Source organism: Entelurus aequoreus, linkage group LG23, assembly GCF_033978785.1.
Source record: "Entelurus aequoreus isolate RoL-2023_Sb linkage group LG23, RoL_Eaeq_v1.1, whole genome shotgun sequence".
Lineage (NCBI taxonomy): Eukaryota > Metazoa > Chordata > Actinopteri > Syngnathiformes > Syngnathidae > Entelurus > Entelurus aequoreus.
Window position 1 is genome coordinate 37,178,632 of NC_084753.1, and position 20,671 is coordinate 37,199,302.

General features: G+C 38.3%; 3 protein-coding genes across 5 annotated transcripts in view; 1 reads left to right on the plus strand and 2 right to left on the minus strand.

Moving 5' to 3' along the window:
* Positions 1 to 20,671, minus strand: part of LOC133640585 (oocyte zinc finger protein XlCOF6-like) — a 404,169-nt gene that overhangs the window by 101,543 nt on the left and 281,955 nt on the right. The gene's annotated exons all lie outside the window — the stretch shown is intronic.
* LOC133640587 (gastrula zinc finger protein XlCGF57.1-like) overlaps positions 1 to 20,671 on the plus strand; it is a 173,026-nt gene that overhangs the window by 87,087 nt on the left and 65,268 nt on the right. The gene's annotated exons all lie outside the window — the stretch shown is intronic.
* The window catches only part of LOC133640713 (gastrula zinc finger protein XlCGF8.2DB-like), a 24,151-nt gene continuing 3,480 nt past the window's right edge, over positions 1 to 20,671 (minus strand). For 2 of the 3 annotated variants that reach the window (XM_062034286.1, XM_062034283.1), the window contains exons 2-3: positions 8,669 to 8,721; positions 1 to 2,866 (exon numbers count right to left, since the gene is read on the minus strand). In XM_062034286.1, the coding sequence (XP_061890270.1) occupies positions 1,758 to 2,828 (1,071 nt within the window). In that variant the 5' untranslated portion in view covers positions 2,829 to 2,866; positions 8,669 to 8,721 and the 3' untranslated portion in view covers positions 1 to 1,757. The remainder of the gene's footprint in view (positions 2,867 to 8,668; positions 8,722 to 20,671) is intronic. The other variant, XM_062034284.1, reaches the window with a different exon arrangement.

Consider the following 20,671-nt stretch of genomic DNA (forward strand, 5'->3'; position numbering starts at 1 on the left):
AACATTTTCGTGTTTATTTTCCTTTCTTAGAATCCTCAAAACAATATCAATTTCAGAACATGGGCAAGTTTGGAATGTTAGAGAAAAGTCAATAATGTACATCATCCCACAGAACTTTACTGTACATACATTCATCAAATAAATGTACTGTTGATTCTGTGTCCCCATCACAGAAAGAACTAGTGTAGTGTAGTAGCATACTATATGTAGTACCATATACACACACTGTAGTACCATATGCACACACTGTAGTACCATATACACACACTGTAGTACCATATACACAAAGGGCCTAATTTACTAAAGGCGTGCGTGTACTAAAACATGTGCAAACTTGATAGCACACACGCAAAGCTGATCTATTCAACGTGTGCAAAGTGGTCCTTTAAGTGAGCAGAATAAGACATGCAATCCACTTTTAATAATGAATGAAATATACAAAATAAATGCTAATTATCAAAACACCCACAATACTGGGAGGAGAAAATGCAAATATATTATACAGCACACGCAATGTGATTTATCAACACTCATCACCGCTTTGCGTGCAGTATTTGGTCAACGTTATTTTTTGCAAATATTAGCTCATTTGGAATTTGATGCCTGCACAACATGTTTCAAAAAAGCTGGCACAAGTGGCAAAAAAGACTGGGAAAGTTGAGGAATGCTCATCAAACACTTATTTGGAACATCCCACAGGTGAACAGGCTAATTGGGAACAGGTGGGTGCCATGATTGGGTATAAAAGCAGATTCCATGAAATGTTCAGTCGTTCACAAACAAGGATGGGGCGAGGGTCACCACTTTGTCAACAAATGCGTGAGAAAATTGTCGAACAGTTTAAGAACAACATTTCTCAACCAGCTATTGCAAGGAATTTAGGGATTTCACCATCTACGGTCCGTAATATCATCAAAAGGTTCAGAGAATCTGGAGAAATCACTGCACGTAAGCGGCAATGCCCCGTGACCTTCGGTCCCTCAGGCGGTACTGCATCAAAAAGCGACATCAGTGTGTAAAGGATATCACCACATGGGCTCAGGAACACTTCAGAAAACCACTGTCAGTAACTACAGTTTGTCGCTACATCTGTAAGTGCGAGTTAAAACTCTACTATGCAAAGCCAAAGCCATTTATCAACAACACCCAGAAACGCTGCCGGCTTCGCTGGGCCCGAGCTTATCTAAGATGGACTGATGCAAAGTGGAAAAGTGTTCTGTGGTTTCACGAGTCCACATTTCAAATTGTTTTTGGAAACTGGACGTCGTGTCCTCCGGACCAAAGAGGAAAAGAACCATTCGGACTGTTATAGGTACACATTTCAAAAGGTATGGAGGGTGTATTAGTGCCCAAGTCATGGGTAACTTACACATCTGTGAAGGCACCATTAATGCTGAATGGTAAATACAGATTTTAGAGCAACATATGTTGCCATCCAAGCAATGTCTTTTTCAGGGACACCCCTGCTTATTTCAGCGAGACAATGCCAAGCCATTCTGCACGTGTTACAACAGCGTGGCTTCATAGTAAAAGAGTGCGGGTACTAGTAATAGTTTCTCAGTTCAAACATTATATATATTGTCTTTGCAGTCTATTCAATTGAATATAAGTTGAAAAGAGTTTGCAAATCATTGTATTCTCTTTTTATTTACCATTTACACAACGTGCCAATTTCACTGATTTTGGGTTTTGTATGTGCTGATGTTGTTAGAAAGTCAAAGTCAACGTTTTGACAATCTATTTCCAATCCTGCATCTTCATTTGCTGCTGCTGTTCTCACCAGCACACTTGTGTTTCTTACACTGGTACTTATAGGAGAATCTTTCACCACACACACTGCAACTCAACATTTTATCACCTGTGTGTATTCTCATGTGTCTTTTTAAATCACCATTTTGTATAAAACCTTTACCGCAGACTGAACAGATAAAAGGTTTTTCACCAGTGTGTATTCTTGTGTGCATGATCAAATTTGCCTTCTGGGTGAATCTTTTACTACAAATTAGGCACATAAATGTTTTTTCTCCAGTGTGTGTTCTCATGTGTACATTTAATTCACCACATTGTATAAAACCTCTACCACACGCTGAACATGAAAAAGGTTTTTCTCCAGTGTGGATCCTCATGTGTATTTTCAAATAGTGACTTTGTATAAAACCTTTACCGCATACAGAACAGGTAAAAGGTTTTTCTCCAGTGTGTATTCTCATGTGTACTTTCAAATCACCACTTCCTATAAAACCTTTACCACACACTGAACATGAAAAAGGTTTTTCTCCAGTGTGTATTCTTATGTGTCTTACTAAAGTTTCCTTCTGGGAGAATCTTTTACTGCAAACTGAGCACATGAATGGCTTTTCTCCAGTGTGTGTTCTCATGTGTCTTTTCATATTGCGACGGTCATTAAAGGTTTTGTCGCAGTGAGAACACGTGAAGTGTGTGTTGTCAGTGTGACATGTCTTATCATCTTTAAAATCTTCATCATCAGTGTCAGGAGAGTGTGACGTTGTGTCCTCACTATCTGATAGTGGAGCTAAGAGCTTGTCTGCTTGTGATCCTCCACAGTGGTCTCCATCAGCTTCTGTTGTCATGTGTTGAGTTGAGCTGCTGCTTGGAGGCTCCGCCTCTCTCTTCTCCTCACTTTCACTTTTGACTTCATCATCTTCACTCTTCACAGGGACACCAGTCACTGGGAACTCCTCCAAACATTCAAGCTGCTCTCCCTCCTGACTGATTGTGCGTTCCTCCTCTTCCTTTTTCAAGTGAGGGGTCCCTGGTGCCTCGTCTTCCTCTTTAATGTGGAAGGGCTGTGGCTCCTCCGTCACCATCCTGAAGCGTCACTCCTGTTGTTCAATGAGAAGATGTTCTGCAGGACACAAGAAGACAAACATGCTTTAGAAACGTCCAGCTTTGCTCAGTCACACTAGGCATTCAGTATATTTACATGTACTAAAGAAAACTAGGTTATTGTATGAATCGGCACAACATCTCCATGGGAGACAAACATGCCACTCTTTGCAACATTATTCACAGGAAAAGAAGACCAAGCTGGGGGGGGACCTAAAATCTATCTTGCAATATATTGTTTAATATAAAATAATAGAAAAAATAGCAATATAACTATTTTAAAACAAAATTACTGACATCTGCAGTAATTAATTAGACTTTTCAAGTTGCGTTATTCTCTCAGAACTGGTAACATACTTTCTAGACTATAAAGCACGCAGGTATTTAAGCCGCACCCACCAAATTTTAAAGGAAACAAACATTTGTATAGACTGTATAGTAGCTGCCCCGGACCATAAGCCGCAGATATACACTACTGTTCAAAAGTTTGGGGTCACCCAAACAATTTTGTGGAACAGCCTTCATTTCTAAGAACAAGAATAGACTGTCGAGTTTCAGATGAAAGTTCTCTTTTTCTGGCCATTTTGAGCGTTTAATTGACCCCACAAATGTGATGCTCCAGAAACTCAATCTGCTCAAAGGAAGGTCAGTTTTGTAGCTTCTGTAACGAGCTAAACTGTTTTCAGATGTGTGAACATGATTGCACAAGGGTTTTCTAATCATCAATTAGCCTTCTGAGCCAATGAGCAAACACATTGTACCATTAGAACACTGGAGTGATAGTTGCTGGAAATGGGCCTCTATACACCTATGTAGATATTGCACCAAAAACCAGACATTTGCAGCTAGAATAGTCATTTACCACATTAGCAATGTATAGAGTGTATTTCTTTAAAGTTAAGACTAGTTTAAAGTTATCTTCATTGAAAAGTACAGTGCTTTTCCTTCAAAAATAAGGACATTTCAATGTCACCCCAACCTTTTGAACGGTAGTGTATATATCGGTACGAAAGACTTTCCAAACGTTTATTTACATACCTTAATGATTTCCAAACAGTGTTTGTCACACGGCAGTAAAATGGCTGATCAAACAAAACAGAAGTCACTGTCATGGACCCACTAGCTGTGGAAGCTAGCTCTCCGATCAGCGTAACAGTCTCACAAATACCACGGTGACGTTTTGGTGAATTTACTGAGGAATTTGTGAAACTGAAACTGTCAGGTTCAAACACTGATGACATCTATTAAACAACACAAGAAGCAAGGAATTAAACAGAGACAGAATTAAATTTGGCTCAATTGAGAAGAGACGTCCGGACTGTACTCTTGTACAGTCTCACCACGCTCCTGACGAAAGATTTTACGCCTCCTCTTTTATTTGGACTTTCCCTGATTACATGGCAACAGCTGTTTGTAAGGTACGGTGGTCGTAAACAGCCATCGCCTTTGGTTACAGAACAGTTCAAAGAAAAGGTCGGTTCAAAGAAAAGGTCGGTTCAAAGAAGAGGTCGTAAAAGAGTTCAAAGAAGAGGTCGTAAAACAGTTCAAAGAAACGGTCGCCTAGAGGGGAGTCAGGTCCTGCTTCCTCTCTGCTTTGTAGTTCTTGGGTCAAGACAAAATCTTTCTGTGGATTACAATACATCGAAGAAACAGAACACCTTCATGTTGCTTCCCATCCTACACAGTGGAGTTTTACAAGCCTTCTTCTTGGTAGGTTCAAAGACAGCTTTTGTCTTCTCGCCGGGAACTCATGGCAACACAAAGTTTTGTGATAACTTAAGATACAATTATTCTGACAGAAACTATACAAAGAGAATGGCATTTAAGTTATTAATACTAACACAGACACTAATGCTAACAACAATAGCTTGATTACATTACCATAGCACGTACAAATATGCATGAAAACACTCCTGCAGACATCACACATGGGACGGTTAGTTTAGTAAGTAAGAATTGTTTTATTTAGTTACATTGTAAAACTTACAAACGTTACTTGGAGTGATTCATGAAAAATCCTTTTGAGCAGACAGGTTTACTTCCGGTTCAAAGCAAAAACAGGAAGAACATTTTTAACCCATAACACTTGCAGTGAGCAAACTCGTCCAAAAGATGGTGCCATAGCACAAACAACACACCTGTTCAGTGTCTGTTGAAAACTATTTGTTGACTACAAAACACTATGGCCGTGAACGTAGGCCTGGGACGATAACACATTTTGCTAGACAAGATATATTGACCTACAAATTATTGCCGATAAACGATATTAATTATTGCAGATAAACGATATTATTGCACATATTGTTTTGGGACCAAATTAACCATTGATGCAATGATAATACATAATAATAGAAGTATCCCTTTTAAATGCAATAAACGTGTATTTCTCACATATTTTCACGTTGTAATTAGAATGTCAACAAATGATTAAAATCACAACCACAATCAATAGAATAGGTTCAGTCTCTGTTGAGGCGGAGACCCTTAAATGTACACAACCAAAGCAAAAAATAAAATGGCTAAATAAAATTATTGTGACCAAAAATGATCACGATGACCATTATTATTATTGCAGTATTGTTGAATGTGCTCCAAAAGTACTTATACACACAATAAAATCCATCCATCCATCATAAACCATAATTTTAGCCAAAGTCTGCCAACGTTGTCTAAATACATGTGTGCATCTTTCTAAACACATCATCAACATCACAATATATGTATTTTCTTTCTGAGGAAGCTAACTAGCTTTGGTCTCCTTTTGTTGTGATGGATGTCTTTTATTTGCCTCCAAAAATGTTTTTTTTTGTTTTCAACGACACCTTTCCAGTCCTAGCTTTTTAATGGACAACAATTTATTGTAGTTATTTATTTTTAAACAGACTAATGGGCAGCACAGTAACAGTATAAATAAATATGTATGAATTAATTTAAAATCCAATGGTTAAATTAGAGCCAATCCGATCAGTAATCTTTAAAATAGTCAATGACTATTGACTAGTCAATAGGGATGTAACGATTAATTGATGTATTGATTTTTATATCTTCGATTCAACTCTTCTTTATAAAGTAAAACACATGCTGAATAAGAAATGTTTGCATATGTTGTATTATTCTTTTATTTTTCCATATTTAACATATTGTGTTGAAGTTTGGGGAAATGTTTATAAAACAAACGTAGACCCAATAATTAAACTTCAAAAAAGGGTCATTAGAATAATACACAAAGCGTGCTACTATGAACATACCAATCCATTATTTATAAGTTCTAATGTGTTAAAATTTTCAGATATTGTGTTTTTAAAAACAATGGAAATTATGTTTCGAGTAAAGAACAACAGCCTTCCAGCTTGTATTCTTAGGTTATTTCAATTAAGAGGAGAAAACTATAATTTACGGGGGGTATTGGTTTTCGAAATATGTAAAGCAAGAACAAATACAAAATACAAATGTATTTCAGTTTTAGGAGTTAAATGGTGGAACAAGCTCAGTGATGAGTTGAAGACATGTACTTCTTTGTTAAGGTTTAAGAAAACATTGAAAGGTGAAATAATTGAAAATTATAAAATATAGCAACGATTACTTTCATCCCATTGATTTTTTTTTTCTTTTTAATGTTGATGTTCCAGGTAATCTTATTTTCAGTGAAGGTATAGGATAGGCAAATATAAGCCTTGGCTTCAGCCTATTCCTTTTTCGGTCATGCTTTTTTCTTTTCTTTTCTTTTTGTGTGTAAATGTGTATGATTGTTATATATGTATAATTTGTACTGTACCGTCACACAAAATGGTTAATGGTTGATCATATGACCGAAATAAACTTATTTCATTCATTCATTCATTCAACTCCACCGATCTGTGCTCGGCAAGTTTGCCTTCCGGAAGATAGGTATCGATCCAACATTGCTTTTAAAGGGAATTGATCGATTTTATCAATACTAGAAAAAGGAAAACATTGGATTTAAGAACAGCAGACTTTATTTGAAGTTGAACACTTTTAATGACTAGGACGTTAGAGGTTATTCAAGTCTGTCTGCGCGTCTGTGACGTCATCGCTATCAGTCTGCAAAACAAGAATGGCGGATACCTCGGGTGGTCACAACAAATGCTAACGCGGCAAGACAATATCTGTTGGAATAATGATGTATATATTATCACACAACTTTTATGCTTAAGGGCCTATGCTATAATTATTATCAGTTGTGCTGAAGTGGTATTTTTCTTTGTCTGTGCAAAGCTGGCAATCCAAAAGATTGCAAGCCAGTCTGGTATCAGTGCTTGTGTCCAGGAACGGCCTGCTGACTGCCAAGGCCGAACACCGCCGTGACGCAGACAGAGCAGAGACAAGGCGATATCACCAGCGTCAACACATTTGCATTTTTGTATAATCATATATTGTGTCTAATTGGGAGTTGTCGAGATTACCCCCCTTCCCTCAGCGACAGCTTCAGTGATGTAACCAGGGACCTCCCAAATAAATAGAGGAAGCACGCGGGCTGGACTTTTAGAACGTAGTTTGGATCTGTAACTAGAATACAGCCCAAAACACGTCTCTCCTCATTGAGCCAAATTGAACTCTTGTCTCTGCATGATTCCTTGCTTCTCGTCTGTTTAATAGATGTCATCAGTGTTTGAACCTGAAAAATTATCAATTACAACACAACAACTTTCATGCTACAGCACGACTGCAAAAGCCACAACACAATAATATAAAGCGAAAACACAACTTTAAGTGATAAAAGACGCAACGGAAAAAACACAACTAACAGCAAAAATGGCGACGGACCAACTTCCTGAAGATACTATATTAGTATTATATTGCAAGTAAGAAAAGTTATTCACGACTGAAAAAGTGGTCACACTTCACTTCCCGTTTTCAACTTTCTGTCTCTCTGCTGTCACATCTGTTCTGTGTTTGTATTGTCGTGTTATGGCTTTATGTTGTTGTGTTGTGACTTTTCTCTGCGACTGTAGCTGTTTATTAAAATGAGAGCAGTGGCAGGTCAAAACGCTGGTCATTTAACCTGAAGAGAGTTGGTTGCGCTTTATTTTTCATATTGATTTATTTTGCGTATTACTACTTCTAAAAACAAAAGCAAAAGTAGCAGGTAAATCTACTGTTAAAATTGTTGATTATTGTACTTTTATTGAACATTTCTTGAGCAATGAAAACAAGAGCATAACATTTTTCTTCTCGCTAATTCAAGCTAAAGTGTTAGTTGCACTTTATTCAAATAAGATGTGACTGCGTTGGCCATTATTTGTTTTTTTACTTACTTGTTTGCATCCATAATTCATTTAGACATAATTCCCTTACAAGAAATAACAGCAATATAGGAAACTTCACCTGCACTGTCCAGTATTTGTTTCACACTCACACTGCTTGATTTGTTTTTGCTAAAAAGTAACTGAATCGATTTCAACTCACCAAATCGTTTTGGATCGTATTGTTCTAAAAAAAAAAAAAAAAAAAAAAAAATTGTATCGGCAACCACAAATTCTGAATCGAATTGAATCGTTACACCCCTAAGGATAACATGTAACATTTACTGTATTTTGGTCATTTTAAGCATTACCAGGACTTCTTTTCTGGGTGCATTGATTCGTGTTAATCATTTCCTTCAACAACAACACTACTAATCATGGCAAACTGCATGAGAGACAACGACTACTTTGAGAAAAGTGATGATCCAGAGCTTTATATTTTTGAACCTGAACATAAGGAGGATGAATGACAAACAGATGGGGCTTTAGTGAAACACTTAGCATCATGTTGCAAAGTGCTAAACGAGATATACAAACATAATAAAACAATCACTTACTGTACAATGTCTGTTCTCACTGATGGGATAAAGACCGATGGGATGTTGGACGTCTGCAAGACAACACAAACAAACATTAGCTCAGTCATGTCAATTATTATTTAGTCCATCAAATATAATATTTTACAAGTGGACTGAACAAAATGTAGTGGAATGAACATAATTCATTGATTATTTTGAATTGCGTAATTTATCTTGTTTTCTACAAATTTTTGATACAAGACGAGCAGCTTTTTACAACACATAGCAAGCATCCGGCCGGGATTTTAATATATTTATGAATCCATTAAGTCAGTGGTTCTCAAACTTTTTTTGTCATCCCCCACTTTGGACAAGGGGGAGTTTTCAAGCCCCACCTGCCCCCATCGCCCCAACAGAACGCTAATGCCAAGCTTAACATTTTCAAATTTATCGAACATCAAGTAACATCAAGTTTTATCCATTCAAACTCAATAACATAAAATAAAATCAAGTTCAATAATAAATAAAATAACTGTGCAGCTGTGGTATAACTTGCATCAAGTTCAATATCAAATAAAATAACTTGCATCAATTCAGTAATAAATAAAACAAAAGTGTTATAACTTGCATCAAGTTCAATAATAAATCAAAAAAAGTGTTATAACTTGCATCAAGTTCAATAATAATTCAAAAAAAGTGTTATAACTTGCATCAAGTTCAATAATAAATCAAATAAAAGTGTTATAACTAGCATCAAGTTCAATAATAAATCAAATAACTTGCATCAAGTTCAATAATAAATAAAACAAAAGTGTTATAACTTGCATCAAGTTCAATAATAAATAAAACAAAAGTGTTATAACTTGCATCAAGTACAATAATAAATCAAAAAAAGTGTTATAACTTGCATCAATATTCAATAATAAATCAAATAAAAGTGTTATAACTTGCATCAAGTTCAATAATAAATCAAATAACTTGCATCAAGTTCAATAATAAATAAAACAAAAGTGTTATAACTTGCATCAAGTTCAATAATAAATAAAACAAAAGTGTTATAACTTGCATCAAGTTCAATAATAAATCAAAAAAAGTGTTATAACTTGCATCAAGTTCAATAATAAATCAAATGAAAGTGTTATAACTTGCATCAAGTTCAATAATAAATAAAACAAAAGTGTTATAACTTGCATCAAGTTCAATAATAAATAAAAAAAAAGTGTTATAACTTGCATCAAGTTCAATAATAAATCAAATAAAAGTGTTATAACTTGCATCAAGTTCAATAATAAATCAAATAACTTGCATCAAGTTCAATAATAAATCAAATAACTTGCATCAAGTTCAATAATAAATCAAAAAAAGTGTTATAACTTGCATCAAGTTCAATAATAAATCAAAAAAAGTGTTATAACTTGCATCAAGTTCAATAATAAATCAAATAAAAGTGTTATAACTTGCATCAAGTTCAATAATAAATCAAATAACTTGCATCAAGTTCAATAATAAATAAAACAAAAGTGTTATAACTTGCATCAAGTTCAATAATAAATAAAACAAAAGTGTTATAACTTGCATCAAGTTCAATAATAAATCAAATGAAAGTGTTATAACTTGCATCAAGTTCAATAATAAATAAAACAAAAGTGTTATAACTTGCATCAAGTTCAATAATAAATCAAATAACTTGCATCAAGTTCAATAATAAATGAAAATAAAAGTGCCACTTTGCAATCTTTGCCAAAAAAAGGAGGACAGGGCAAGTGAACATGAGTTTTACAGTACTCCAGCATTAGTGGCTGCAATGAGCCTGTTTTGCACTGCACAGCTTTTCAAATCGGGGTTGCAGGCTTGACACTGCCACTGTTAAAACCTCATTGAATTCGGGGCTGAGCTGCCTTGACGCGAGTGTTTCCCGGTGAATGACACATTGTGTCCAATGCGCATTTGGCGCAACCCTCTTTATTAGAGCCTGCAGCCCGTTTCTTGACTTTGCCATGCGCGCCATCAGATCAAAAGCCCACACAGTTTTCCCATTTAAGGTCGTGTTCTTTGAGGAGACTGTCCATTATCTTGAACAGCTCATCAGCAGTGGCTCTATTTTTTATGTATTTGCAAAACAGCAAATCCTCGCACAGTGACTCGCCATTCACAAAGCTTCCGCTTAGCCCCGCCCCCATTAGTTACTGTTGCTGTCTGTCAAACTTTCGCTCCTACCTAGAAATGTAAAGCATACAGGAAAAATAAGTAATTTACATTTATCTATATAGCGGATTTCACAGACAGAATCACAAAGTGATTTCCAGTGTGTATAGAAAATGAAAGCAGAGTAAAAAAAAAAATCTAAGAATATAATAATAAAAAAATTGAAAAAATCAAAGTGAAATTTCCTCCCGTTCCTCGCGCCCCACCTGTCATGTCTCTATTCCCCACCAGTGGGGCGCGCCCCACACTTTGAGAAACGCTGCATTAAGTCAGTCTGCACGTATGTGGGGGCAGGTGTAAGTCAGCGCTGCCTGAAGGAGGAAAAGTCACCGCCGCTGTCCATGGTACTGAGGAACGAGCACCAGCGGGCAGGGGCGGGGCAAGTGCTGACGGCGAGACACAGCTGGCAGGTGATTAGATTTCACAGGTGGTACGTGTTAATCTAATCATCCGTTGTCTTTAACAGTAAGCAGCCGGGAGCAGAGGAGGAGAGAGGATTGGGAATGACGGCAACTTCACGACATGCCGAAAAACATTTTGAAAATCTTGTTAAAAACATTAAAAACTTTGTTAAACCTGCACGCTTGGCTCTTGTGCCGTGTCTACAGTGGAGCTGCTAGGAAGCGACTTAAAAGTTCCATTGTGCAGCCGCGTCACAGTGTCGGTGCAAGTGGCGCCAACTCGCTCCTCCCAATCCCAACCTTCCAGCGAACCTCGATGTGCACCTCCAAATAATTCTAACCTCACGTCGACAGCGACAAGGACTGCAGAGCTGTGACTGGTTGGCTTTCTTTATACGTAATATCCTTTTCATGTTTCTTTCGTCTGCAAAAGCAAACATTTTTAAAACCAACAGAAAACAAACAGAAGTGCAGCGTGCACGTGTAAGAAGTGCCAGCTAGTGTGGCCGTGCGATAGTATGTTGGTTGAACCTCACTCCCACCTTAAAGGCCTACTGAAATGAATTTTTTTTATTTAAACGGGAATAGCAGATCCATTCTATGTGTCATACTTGATCATTTCGCGATATTGCCATATTTTTGCTGAAAGGATTTAGTATAGAACAACGACGATAAAGATCGCAACTTTTGGTATCTGATAAAAACGTGACGTCACAAGACAAAGGATTCCTCACAATTCCGCTTTGTTTACAATGGAGCGAGAGACATTCGGACTGAGAAAGCGAGGATTACCCCATTAATTTGAGCGAAAAGATGAAAGATTCGTGGATGAAGAACTTTAGAGTGAAGGACTACAGTGTAGTGCGGGGTGTATCTTGTTTCGCTCTGACCGTAACTTAGGTACAAGCTGGCTCATTGGATTCCACACTCTCTCCTTTTTCTATTGTGGATCACGGATTTGTATTTTAAACCACCTCGGATACTATATCCTCTTGAAAATGAGAGTCGAGCACGCGAAATGGACATTCACAGTGACTGAACATGTAAATACACGGTTAATAATTTTCAGCTTGGCGAAGCTAAAAAAAATAGAAGCTAACTTAGCTACAGGGCTAACGTGATAGCATCAGTCTCAAATGCAGATAGAAACTAAATTAAAAAAAACCCTGACTGGAAGGATAGACAGAAGCAACAATACTATTAAACCATGAACATGTAAATACACGGTTAATAATTTTCAGCTTGGCGAAGCTAAAAAAAATAGAAGCTAACTTAGCTACGGAGCTAACGTGATAGCATCAGTCTCAAATTCAGATAGAAACTAAATTAAAAAAAAACCCTGACTGGAAGGATAGACAGAAGCAACAATACTATTAAACCATGAACATGTAAATACACGGTTAATAATTTTCAGCTTGGCGAAGCTAAAAAAATAGAAGCTAACTTAGCTACGGGGCTAACGTGATAGCATCAGTCTCAAATGCAGATAGAAACTAAATTTAAAAAAAACCTGACTGGAAGGATAGACAGAAGCAACAATACTATTAAACCATGAACATGTAAATACACGGTTAATAATTTTCAGCTTGGTGAAGCTAAAAAAATAGAAGCTAACTTAGCTACGGGGCTAACGTGATAGCATCAGTCTCAAATGCAGATAGAAACTAAATTAAAAAAAACCCTGACTGGAAGGATAGACAGAAGCAACAATACTATTAAACCATGAACATGTAAATACACGGTTAATAATTTTCAGCTTGGCGAAGCTAAAAAAATAGAAGCTAACTTAGCTACGGGGCTAACGTGATAGCATCAGTCTCAAATGCAGATAGAAACTAAATTTAAAAAAAACCTGACTGGAAGGATAGACAGAAGATCAACAATACTATTAAACCATGAACATGTAAATACACGGTTAATAATTTTCAGCTTGGCGAAGCTAAAAAAATAGAAGCTAACTTAGCTACGGGGCTAACGTGATAGCATCAGTCTCAAATGCAGATAGAAACTAAATTAAAAAAAAACCTGACTGGAAGGATAGACAGAAGCAACAATACTATTAAACCATGAACATGTAAATACACGGTTAATAATTTTCAGCTTGGTGAAGCTAAAAAAATAGAAGCTAACTTAGCTACGGGGCTAACGTGATAGCATCAGTCTCAAATGCAGATAGAAACTAAATTAAAAAAAACCCTGACTGGAAGGATAGACAGAAGCAACAATACTATTAAACCATGAACATGTAAATACACGGTTAATAATTTTCAGCTTGGCGAAGCTAAAAAAATAGAAGCTAACTTAGCTACGGGGCTAACGTGATAGCATCAGTCTCAAATGCAGATAGAAACTAAATTTAAAAAAAACCTGACTGGAAGGATAGACAGAAGATCAACAATACTATTAAACCATGAACATGTAAATACACGGTTAATAATTTTCAGCTTGGCGAAGCTAAAAAAATAGAAGCTAACTTAGCTACGGGGCTAACGTGATAGCATCAGTCTCAAATGCAGATAGAAACTAAATAAAAAAAAACCCTGACTGGAAGGATAGACAGAAGATCAACAATACTATTAAACCATGAACATGTAAATACACGGTTAGTAATTTTCAGCTTGGCGAAGCTAAAAAAATAGAAGCTAACTTAGAAGCGGCGGCGGGCGTTGTACGCTTTTGACAACACCCCGGCCGCCATCAGAGTCGGCAAGAAACATATATTTCCCCAAAGTTACGTACGTGACATGCACATATCGACACGCACGTACGGGCAAGCGATCAAATGTTTGGAAGCCAAAGCTGTACTCACCGTAGTGCGTCTGCTATCCTGCTCAAAACACAACACAACCTCCTGGTGTTGGTGTTGCTGTAGCCCGCCGCTAATACACCGATCGCACCTACAACTTTCTTATTTGCAGTCTCCATTGTCCATTAAACAAATTGCAAAAGATTCACCAACACAGATGTCCAGAATACTGTGGAATTTTGTCGAAGAAAACAGAGGTATTTGAATTGGGTCCAAACACTTCCCTTGACCTCGTGACGTCACGTGCATACGTCATCATACCGCGACGTTTTCAAGCGGAAGTTTCGCGGAAAATTTAAAATGTCACTTTATAAGTTAACCCGGCCGTATTGGCATGTGTTGCAATGTTAAGATTTCATCTATAATATATAAACTATCAGACTGCGTGGTCGGTAGTGGTGGCTTTCAGTAGGCCTTTAAGAAATGTGCTGGGGTGAGAATCTTTGGCCACCTCATGATTGGATTACACAAAATGATTGATGCATGTTCAATTTGTGTTCAGCAGTGCTACGGCCGTTATGTTTGTGTTTGATGTGTGGACATTACTTTTTGTTCAGAGTGTGACTTCTTGACTCTGCAAGGGTCTTTCTCCCTCTCCAGGACCCGCCTCCAGCCACCACCCAGCCGCCAAGCGCACCTGCATCTTGTTGGACTGTTAAGAGGCCTTTGCTTCAGCAGAGTTGATACTGAGCAGTAGTGATGGGTTGATGAGGCGTCATGAAGCGTTTCGACACATTGCAAAACTGTATTGATACTGTGTCGATACTGTGTCACTAAATACTGACATCTGCTGGACATTAAAAATCCCTACAGTCAACCTATGGACCGACTCAACTGACACTGATTTTATGACCTAGTATATACAATAATATAAACCAAGTCATTGTATTTCATTTAGGATTATTTCATATCTTAATTTAAATAAAAATATATTTTTTTATCTTTTTTAGGTACAGTCAGCAAATAATGTGAACATGTATCGTGACTAGGATGGTAGAAGGTGGGGATTGAACCCCAGTAACCAGCAACCCTCCGATTGCTGGCACGGCCACTCTACCAACTTCGCCGCGCCGTCATTCCTGTAACTTTCTCTAGTAACAGCATTCCATGATTAATATCAATAAATTAACATTAATAATAAATGACAGAAAAATAAGCACACATATGACTGAGGAGTCATAGTGTAACTTTGAGTGGTGTTTGAGTTGTCCGACTTTTTGTGTGGCCATAAACGCACCGGTGGCTTAGTGCTAGCGTGTTGGTGACAGATGACAAGTTGGTTTTGGCCTGGTTTGTACGGCAGAAAATGACTAGTTTTTCGAGATAGAAGTTTTTTACTCATATTTTTGGTGTGGTTATGGCCGAATATAAACAGTTTTGCTCAATAAAGTGATCGATATAATTCCTGGCCTCGAAGCATCTCGATAAGACGTTACAATAATTGAACAGTGTTCAATTGAACGGTGTTGACGAACACCGTTAGGGCCGCTTGTTGTCACTGTCACACAGAGTTGCATTTCAAAATTACACAGCATAAATGTGTTTATTTTGTTTAGGATTCAGATGGGATTTGATTTGGTGCACGGCATATATTTGCTGTGCGCAGAGGACGCTTGAGCAGTGCGCAATTGCGCAGGCGCGCACCTTAGAGGGAACGTTGCTCACAGGGCACAGAGGAGGCGTCAGTGCGATACAGTTCGTGTATCGGTCACGTGACCAAAGCAGCTCATGATCGGTCACGTGACTTTGTAAAAGCGGTACGCGCACCGACACAGGGTATCGCTCTATGAGCTCGACGCATGCGCCGATGCATCTGTGTTGCCGGACCCATCACTACTGAGCAGTGTGTCTTCTCTCGTGTGAAACTCTGCTAGAGACCATACATTGTTACTTGTGATCCGTCTGATAGCTTTGTGTTCTTGCTGTGTTACAGCATTATTTTTAATTTGCACTTTGTTCACTTTTCGTTTTGTAACTGGAAGTCACCTTAGAAGGAGCAGAAGGTGTAATAATAATGAATAATGGATTAGATTATATAGCGTTTTTCTAGATCAGTGTTTTTCAACCACTGTGCCGTGGGAGATTATCCAGGGTTTCCCACACATTAATTTATTTGTGGCGGCCCGCCACAAAAGAATTACGTCCGCCACAAATAATTTTATTTTTTTTAAATTAAAAAAAATTAAAAACTTTTTTTTTTTTTTGTCTTCTCCAGCTTCTCAGGCAAATCATATAGTTGATGTAGATGCCCATATCGGCTGTTCAGATTTACTTTACAAAAGAGAAGTGTAGGATACTTCTCTTGTTGCCTTACTTGTATTTGACTTTATTAAATGTATTTATATTAGAAACACAACATGTGTATATAACAAAGGGTGCAAAGTCTGCAGGCAGTAGGAAACACATGGTTAAGTGTAGGGAGTAAAACTGATGGCAGTCTAAAGTTCAAGATTTTTGGAGCTCTTTGTTCAGTGGATCAGATGTTTGATGAAGCTCTGTGTCTATCTACCACCACTACTGTTTTCTGTTTATTTGTTACTGACTGTGGCAGGACACCTCTGCCTCTGTTTCACTTTATGTTGCTGGTAAATAATATGGTTGTAGTAGTAGGCTAAAGTTAAATTATTTAGTATGCACAAATTAAAGGGGCAGAGCTTTGAGACATTTTAGCTTTTATATTTTATAAGATATATTTTTTGTAAGAACCACAATTAATAAATATATTTCAGTGAATAACTTATTGTTTAAATCTGTATATAAATATGTACATAAAGTGTTGTAATTATATTGTAAAATGGATGGATGGATGGACGTTTAAAACAAAACTGTTATTAATTAGTAAGTATACATTTTGTGAGCCTTTTTAGAGAAAATCAAATCATTGTAGTAAATTATGCAAATTACTCAATGATGTCATGGTGACCACGCCCATAGCCACGCCCATAGCCACGCCCCCACCGCCACAGGTATCTTGGCAGTTTATGGTAAACACTGTTATCTATTTTCACCTATTTGGGGTAAAAATATTTTTTGCAAACCAGTAATTATAGTCTGCAAATTATGTGTTGTTGTTGAGTGTTGGTGCTGTCTAGAGCTCGGCAGAGTAACCATGTAATACTCTTCCATATCAGTAGGTGGCAGTCGGTAGCTAAATGCTTTGTAGATGTCGAAAACAGCGGGAGGCAGGTGTCTAATGCTTAAACCAAAAATAAAGAAAAGGTGAGTGCCCCTAAGAAGAGGCAGTGAAGCTTAGGGAAGGCTATGCAGAACGAAACTAAAACTGAACTGGCTGCAAAGTAAACAAAAACAGAATGCTGGACGACAGCAAAGACTTACTGTGGACCAAAGACCGGCGTCCACAATGTACATCCGAACATGACATGATAATCAACAATGTCCCCACAAAGAAGGATAAAAAACAACTGAAATAGTCTTGATTGCTAAAACAAAGTAGGTGCGGGAAATATCGCTCAGAGGAAGACATGAAACTGCTACAGGAAAATACCAAAAAAAGAGAAAAAGCCACCAAAATAGGAGCGCAAGACAAGAAGTAAAACACTACACACAGGAAAACAGCAAAAAACTCAAAATAAGTCACCGCGTGATGTGACAGGTGGTGACAGTACACCTACTTTGAGACAAGAGCTATAGTGAGGCCTGCTTGGTTATGCTTTAAAGTCATATCCAAAAATTGTGACAACGATTTTTTTTTACTGTCAAGTGAGTTTAGTTTTTTAATGATTTCTGCTGATTTTTTTCAATGCAAAAAATGTGCCTTGGTTCATAAAAGGTTGAAAAACACTGTTCTAGATATACTCAAAGCGCTTCACAGAGAAGTGAGAACCCATCATTCATTCACACCTGGTGGTGGTAAGCTACATTTGTAGCCACAGCTGCCCTGGGGTAGACTGACGGAAGCGTGGCTGCCAGTTTGCACCTACAGCCCCTCCGACCACCACCCATCATTCATCATTCATTCACCAGTGTGAGCGGCACTGGGTGCAAGGGTGAAGCGTCCTGCCCAAGGACACAGCGGCAGCGATTTTGGACGGTAAGAGGCGGGGAGCGAACCTGCAACCCTCAGGTTTCTGGCACGGCCGCTCTCCCCACCACGCCATGCCGCCCCTAAACTGCCATTTTCTGTTACACCCTTTTCTCCGGTTTTTTTTTCTGTCGGGTAGTGAGTTCAGAAGCTTGTATGTTTCCTCCCAGGGCAGGGACTGGTTGAGTGGTAAGTTGTTTTGTTTGTTATTTTGGCCTTAGTTTACCCTGAAGTTCAGCTCACCCATGTGACAGTGTTTTTTTGTGTTTGTGGTTATGGCCTGTGGGCCTTCTGTTATGTAAAAAAATCAACATTTGTTTATCTTTAAAATTGCCAGTTTTTCTGTCTTTTATGTTGTGCCTCGGTTCCCCTAGACCGGGTCATAACAAGCCTATTAAAGCATACTTGCCAACCCTCCAGATTTTCCCGGGAGACTCCCAAATTTCAGTGCCCCTCCCGAAAATCTCCGGGGGCAACCATTCTCCCGATTTCCACCCGGACAACAATATTGGGGGCGTGTTAAAGGCACTACCTTTAGCGTCCTCTCTCACCTGAAAAGGATACTATTATATACGTCTCCGTTATCCATAGGTTTATCTATAACCCATAAAGTAGGCAGGCACGGAGCTATTTCTCAGCGTGTGTTTATTCCAGCCGGCACGTCAATACACTGACACACAACATCCCGATTCCCATCATGCATTGCTTCAAAACTACGGCAAGTAGTAATGTCCAAAAACATAACAGAGACGAAGCAGAAGAACGAAGAAGAGACATGACGACGACGAGTAAGAAGAAGAAGTACGCTTGCAAGTTCCAAAATGATTGGAAAAAAATAGTTTGTTCATCCCGTATGTGGGCTCTGTACCGAGGATGTCGTTGTGGCTTGTACAGCCCTTTGAGACACTTGTGATTTAGGGCTATATAAATAAACATTGATTGATTGATTGATTGATCCAGGACAGCTGGAAGGGGAAGGGGTATGCTGCCTGCACATTTTGTAGATCAGACTTCTCCATTGAACACGGTGGCCGAACGGATATACTCATTCATGAACGGAATTTATATATATAAGAAATAATTGAAAATGTATACACGCCCCCTCCATCTCCCGAATTCGGAGGTCTCAAGGTTGGCGAGTATGTATTAAAGGCCTACTGAAAGCCACTACTACCGACCACGCAGTCTGATAGTTTATATATCAATGATAAAATCTTAACATTGCAACACATGCCAATACGGCCGGGTTAACTTATAAAGTGCAATTTTAAATTTCCCGCTAAGCTTCCGGTTGAAAACGTCTATGTATGATGACGTATGCGTGTGACGTCACGACGGCAACGGAAGTATTCGTACCCAATGTGTCACCATACAAACTGCTCTGTTTTCATCGAACAATTCCACAGTATTCTGGACATCTGTGTTGGTGAATCTTTTGCAATTTGTTTAATGGACAATGGAGACTGCAAATAAGAAAGTTGTAGGTGCGATCGGTGTATTAGCGGCGGACTACAGCAACACAACCAGGAGGTTGTGTTGTGTTTGAGCTGGATAGCAGACGCGCTACCGTGAGTACAGCTTTGGCTTCCAAACATTTGATAGCTTGCCCGTACGTGCGTGTCGCTATGTGCATGTCACGTACGTAACTTTGGGGAAATATATGTTTCTTGCCGACTCTGATGGCGGCCGGGGTGTCGTCGAAAGCTACAACGCCCGCCGCCGCTCCGTAGCTAAGTTAGCTTCAATTGTTAAGCTTCGCCAAGCTGGAAATTATTAACCGTGTATTTACATGTTCATGGTTTAATAGTATTGTTGATCTTCTGTCTATCCTTCCAGTCAGGGTTTTTTTTTTATTTTGTTTCTATCTGCATTTGAGCCTGATGCTATCACGTTAGCTCCGTAGCTAAGTTAGCTTCAATTGTTAAGCTTCGCCAAGCTGGAAATTATTAACCGTGTATTTACATGTTCATGGTTTAATAGTATTGTTGATCTTCTGTCTATCCTTCCAGTCAGGGTTTTTTTTAATTTTGTTTCTATCTGCATTTGAGCCCGATGCTATCACGTTAGCTCCGTAGCTAAAGTGCGTCAACGATGTATTGTCGTGGAGATAAAAGTCACTGTGAATGTCCATTTCGCGTTCTCGACTCTCATTTTCAAGAGGATATAGTATCCGAGGTGGTTTAAAATACAAATCCGTGATCCACAATAGAAAAAGGAGAGTGTGTGGAATCCAATGAGACCTTGTACCTAAGTTACGGTCAGAGCGAAAAAAGATACACCCTGCACTGCCTCTCTAGTCCTTCACTCTAACGTACCTCATCCACGAATCTTTCATCCTCGCTCAAATTAATGGGGTAATCGTCGCTTTCTCGGTCCGAATCTCTCTCGCTCCATTGTAAACAACGGGGAATTGTGAGGAATCCTTCCTCCTGTGACGTCACACTACTTCCGGTATAGGCAAGGCTTTTTTTTTATCAGCGACCAAAAGTTGCGAACTTTATCGTCGATGTTCTCTACTAAATCCTTTCAGCAAAAATATGGCAATATCGCGAAATGATCAAGTATGACACATAGAATGGATATGCTAT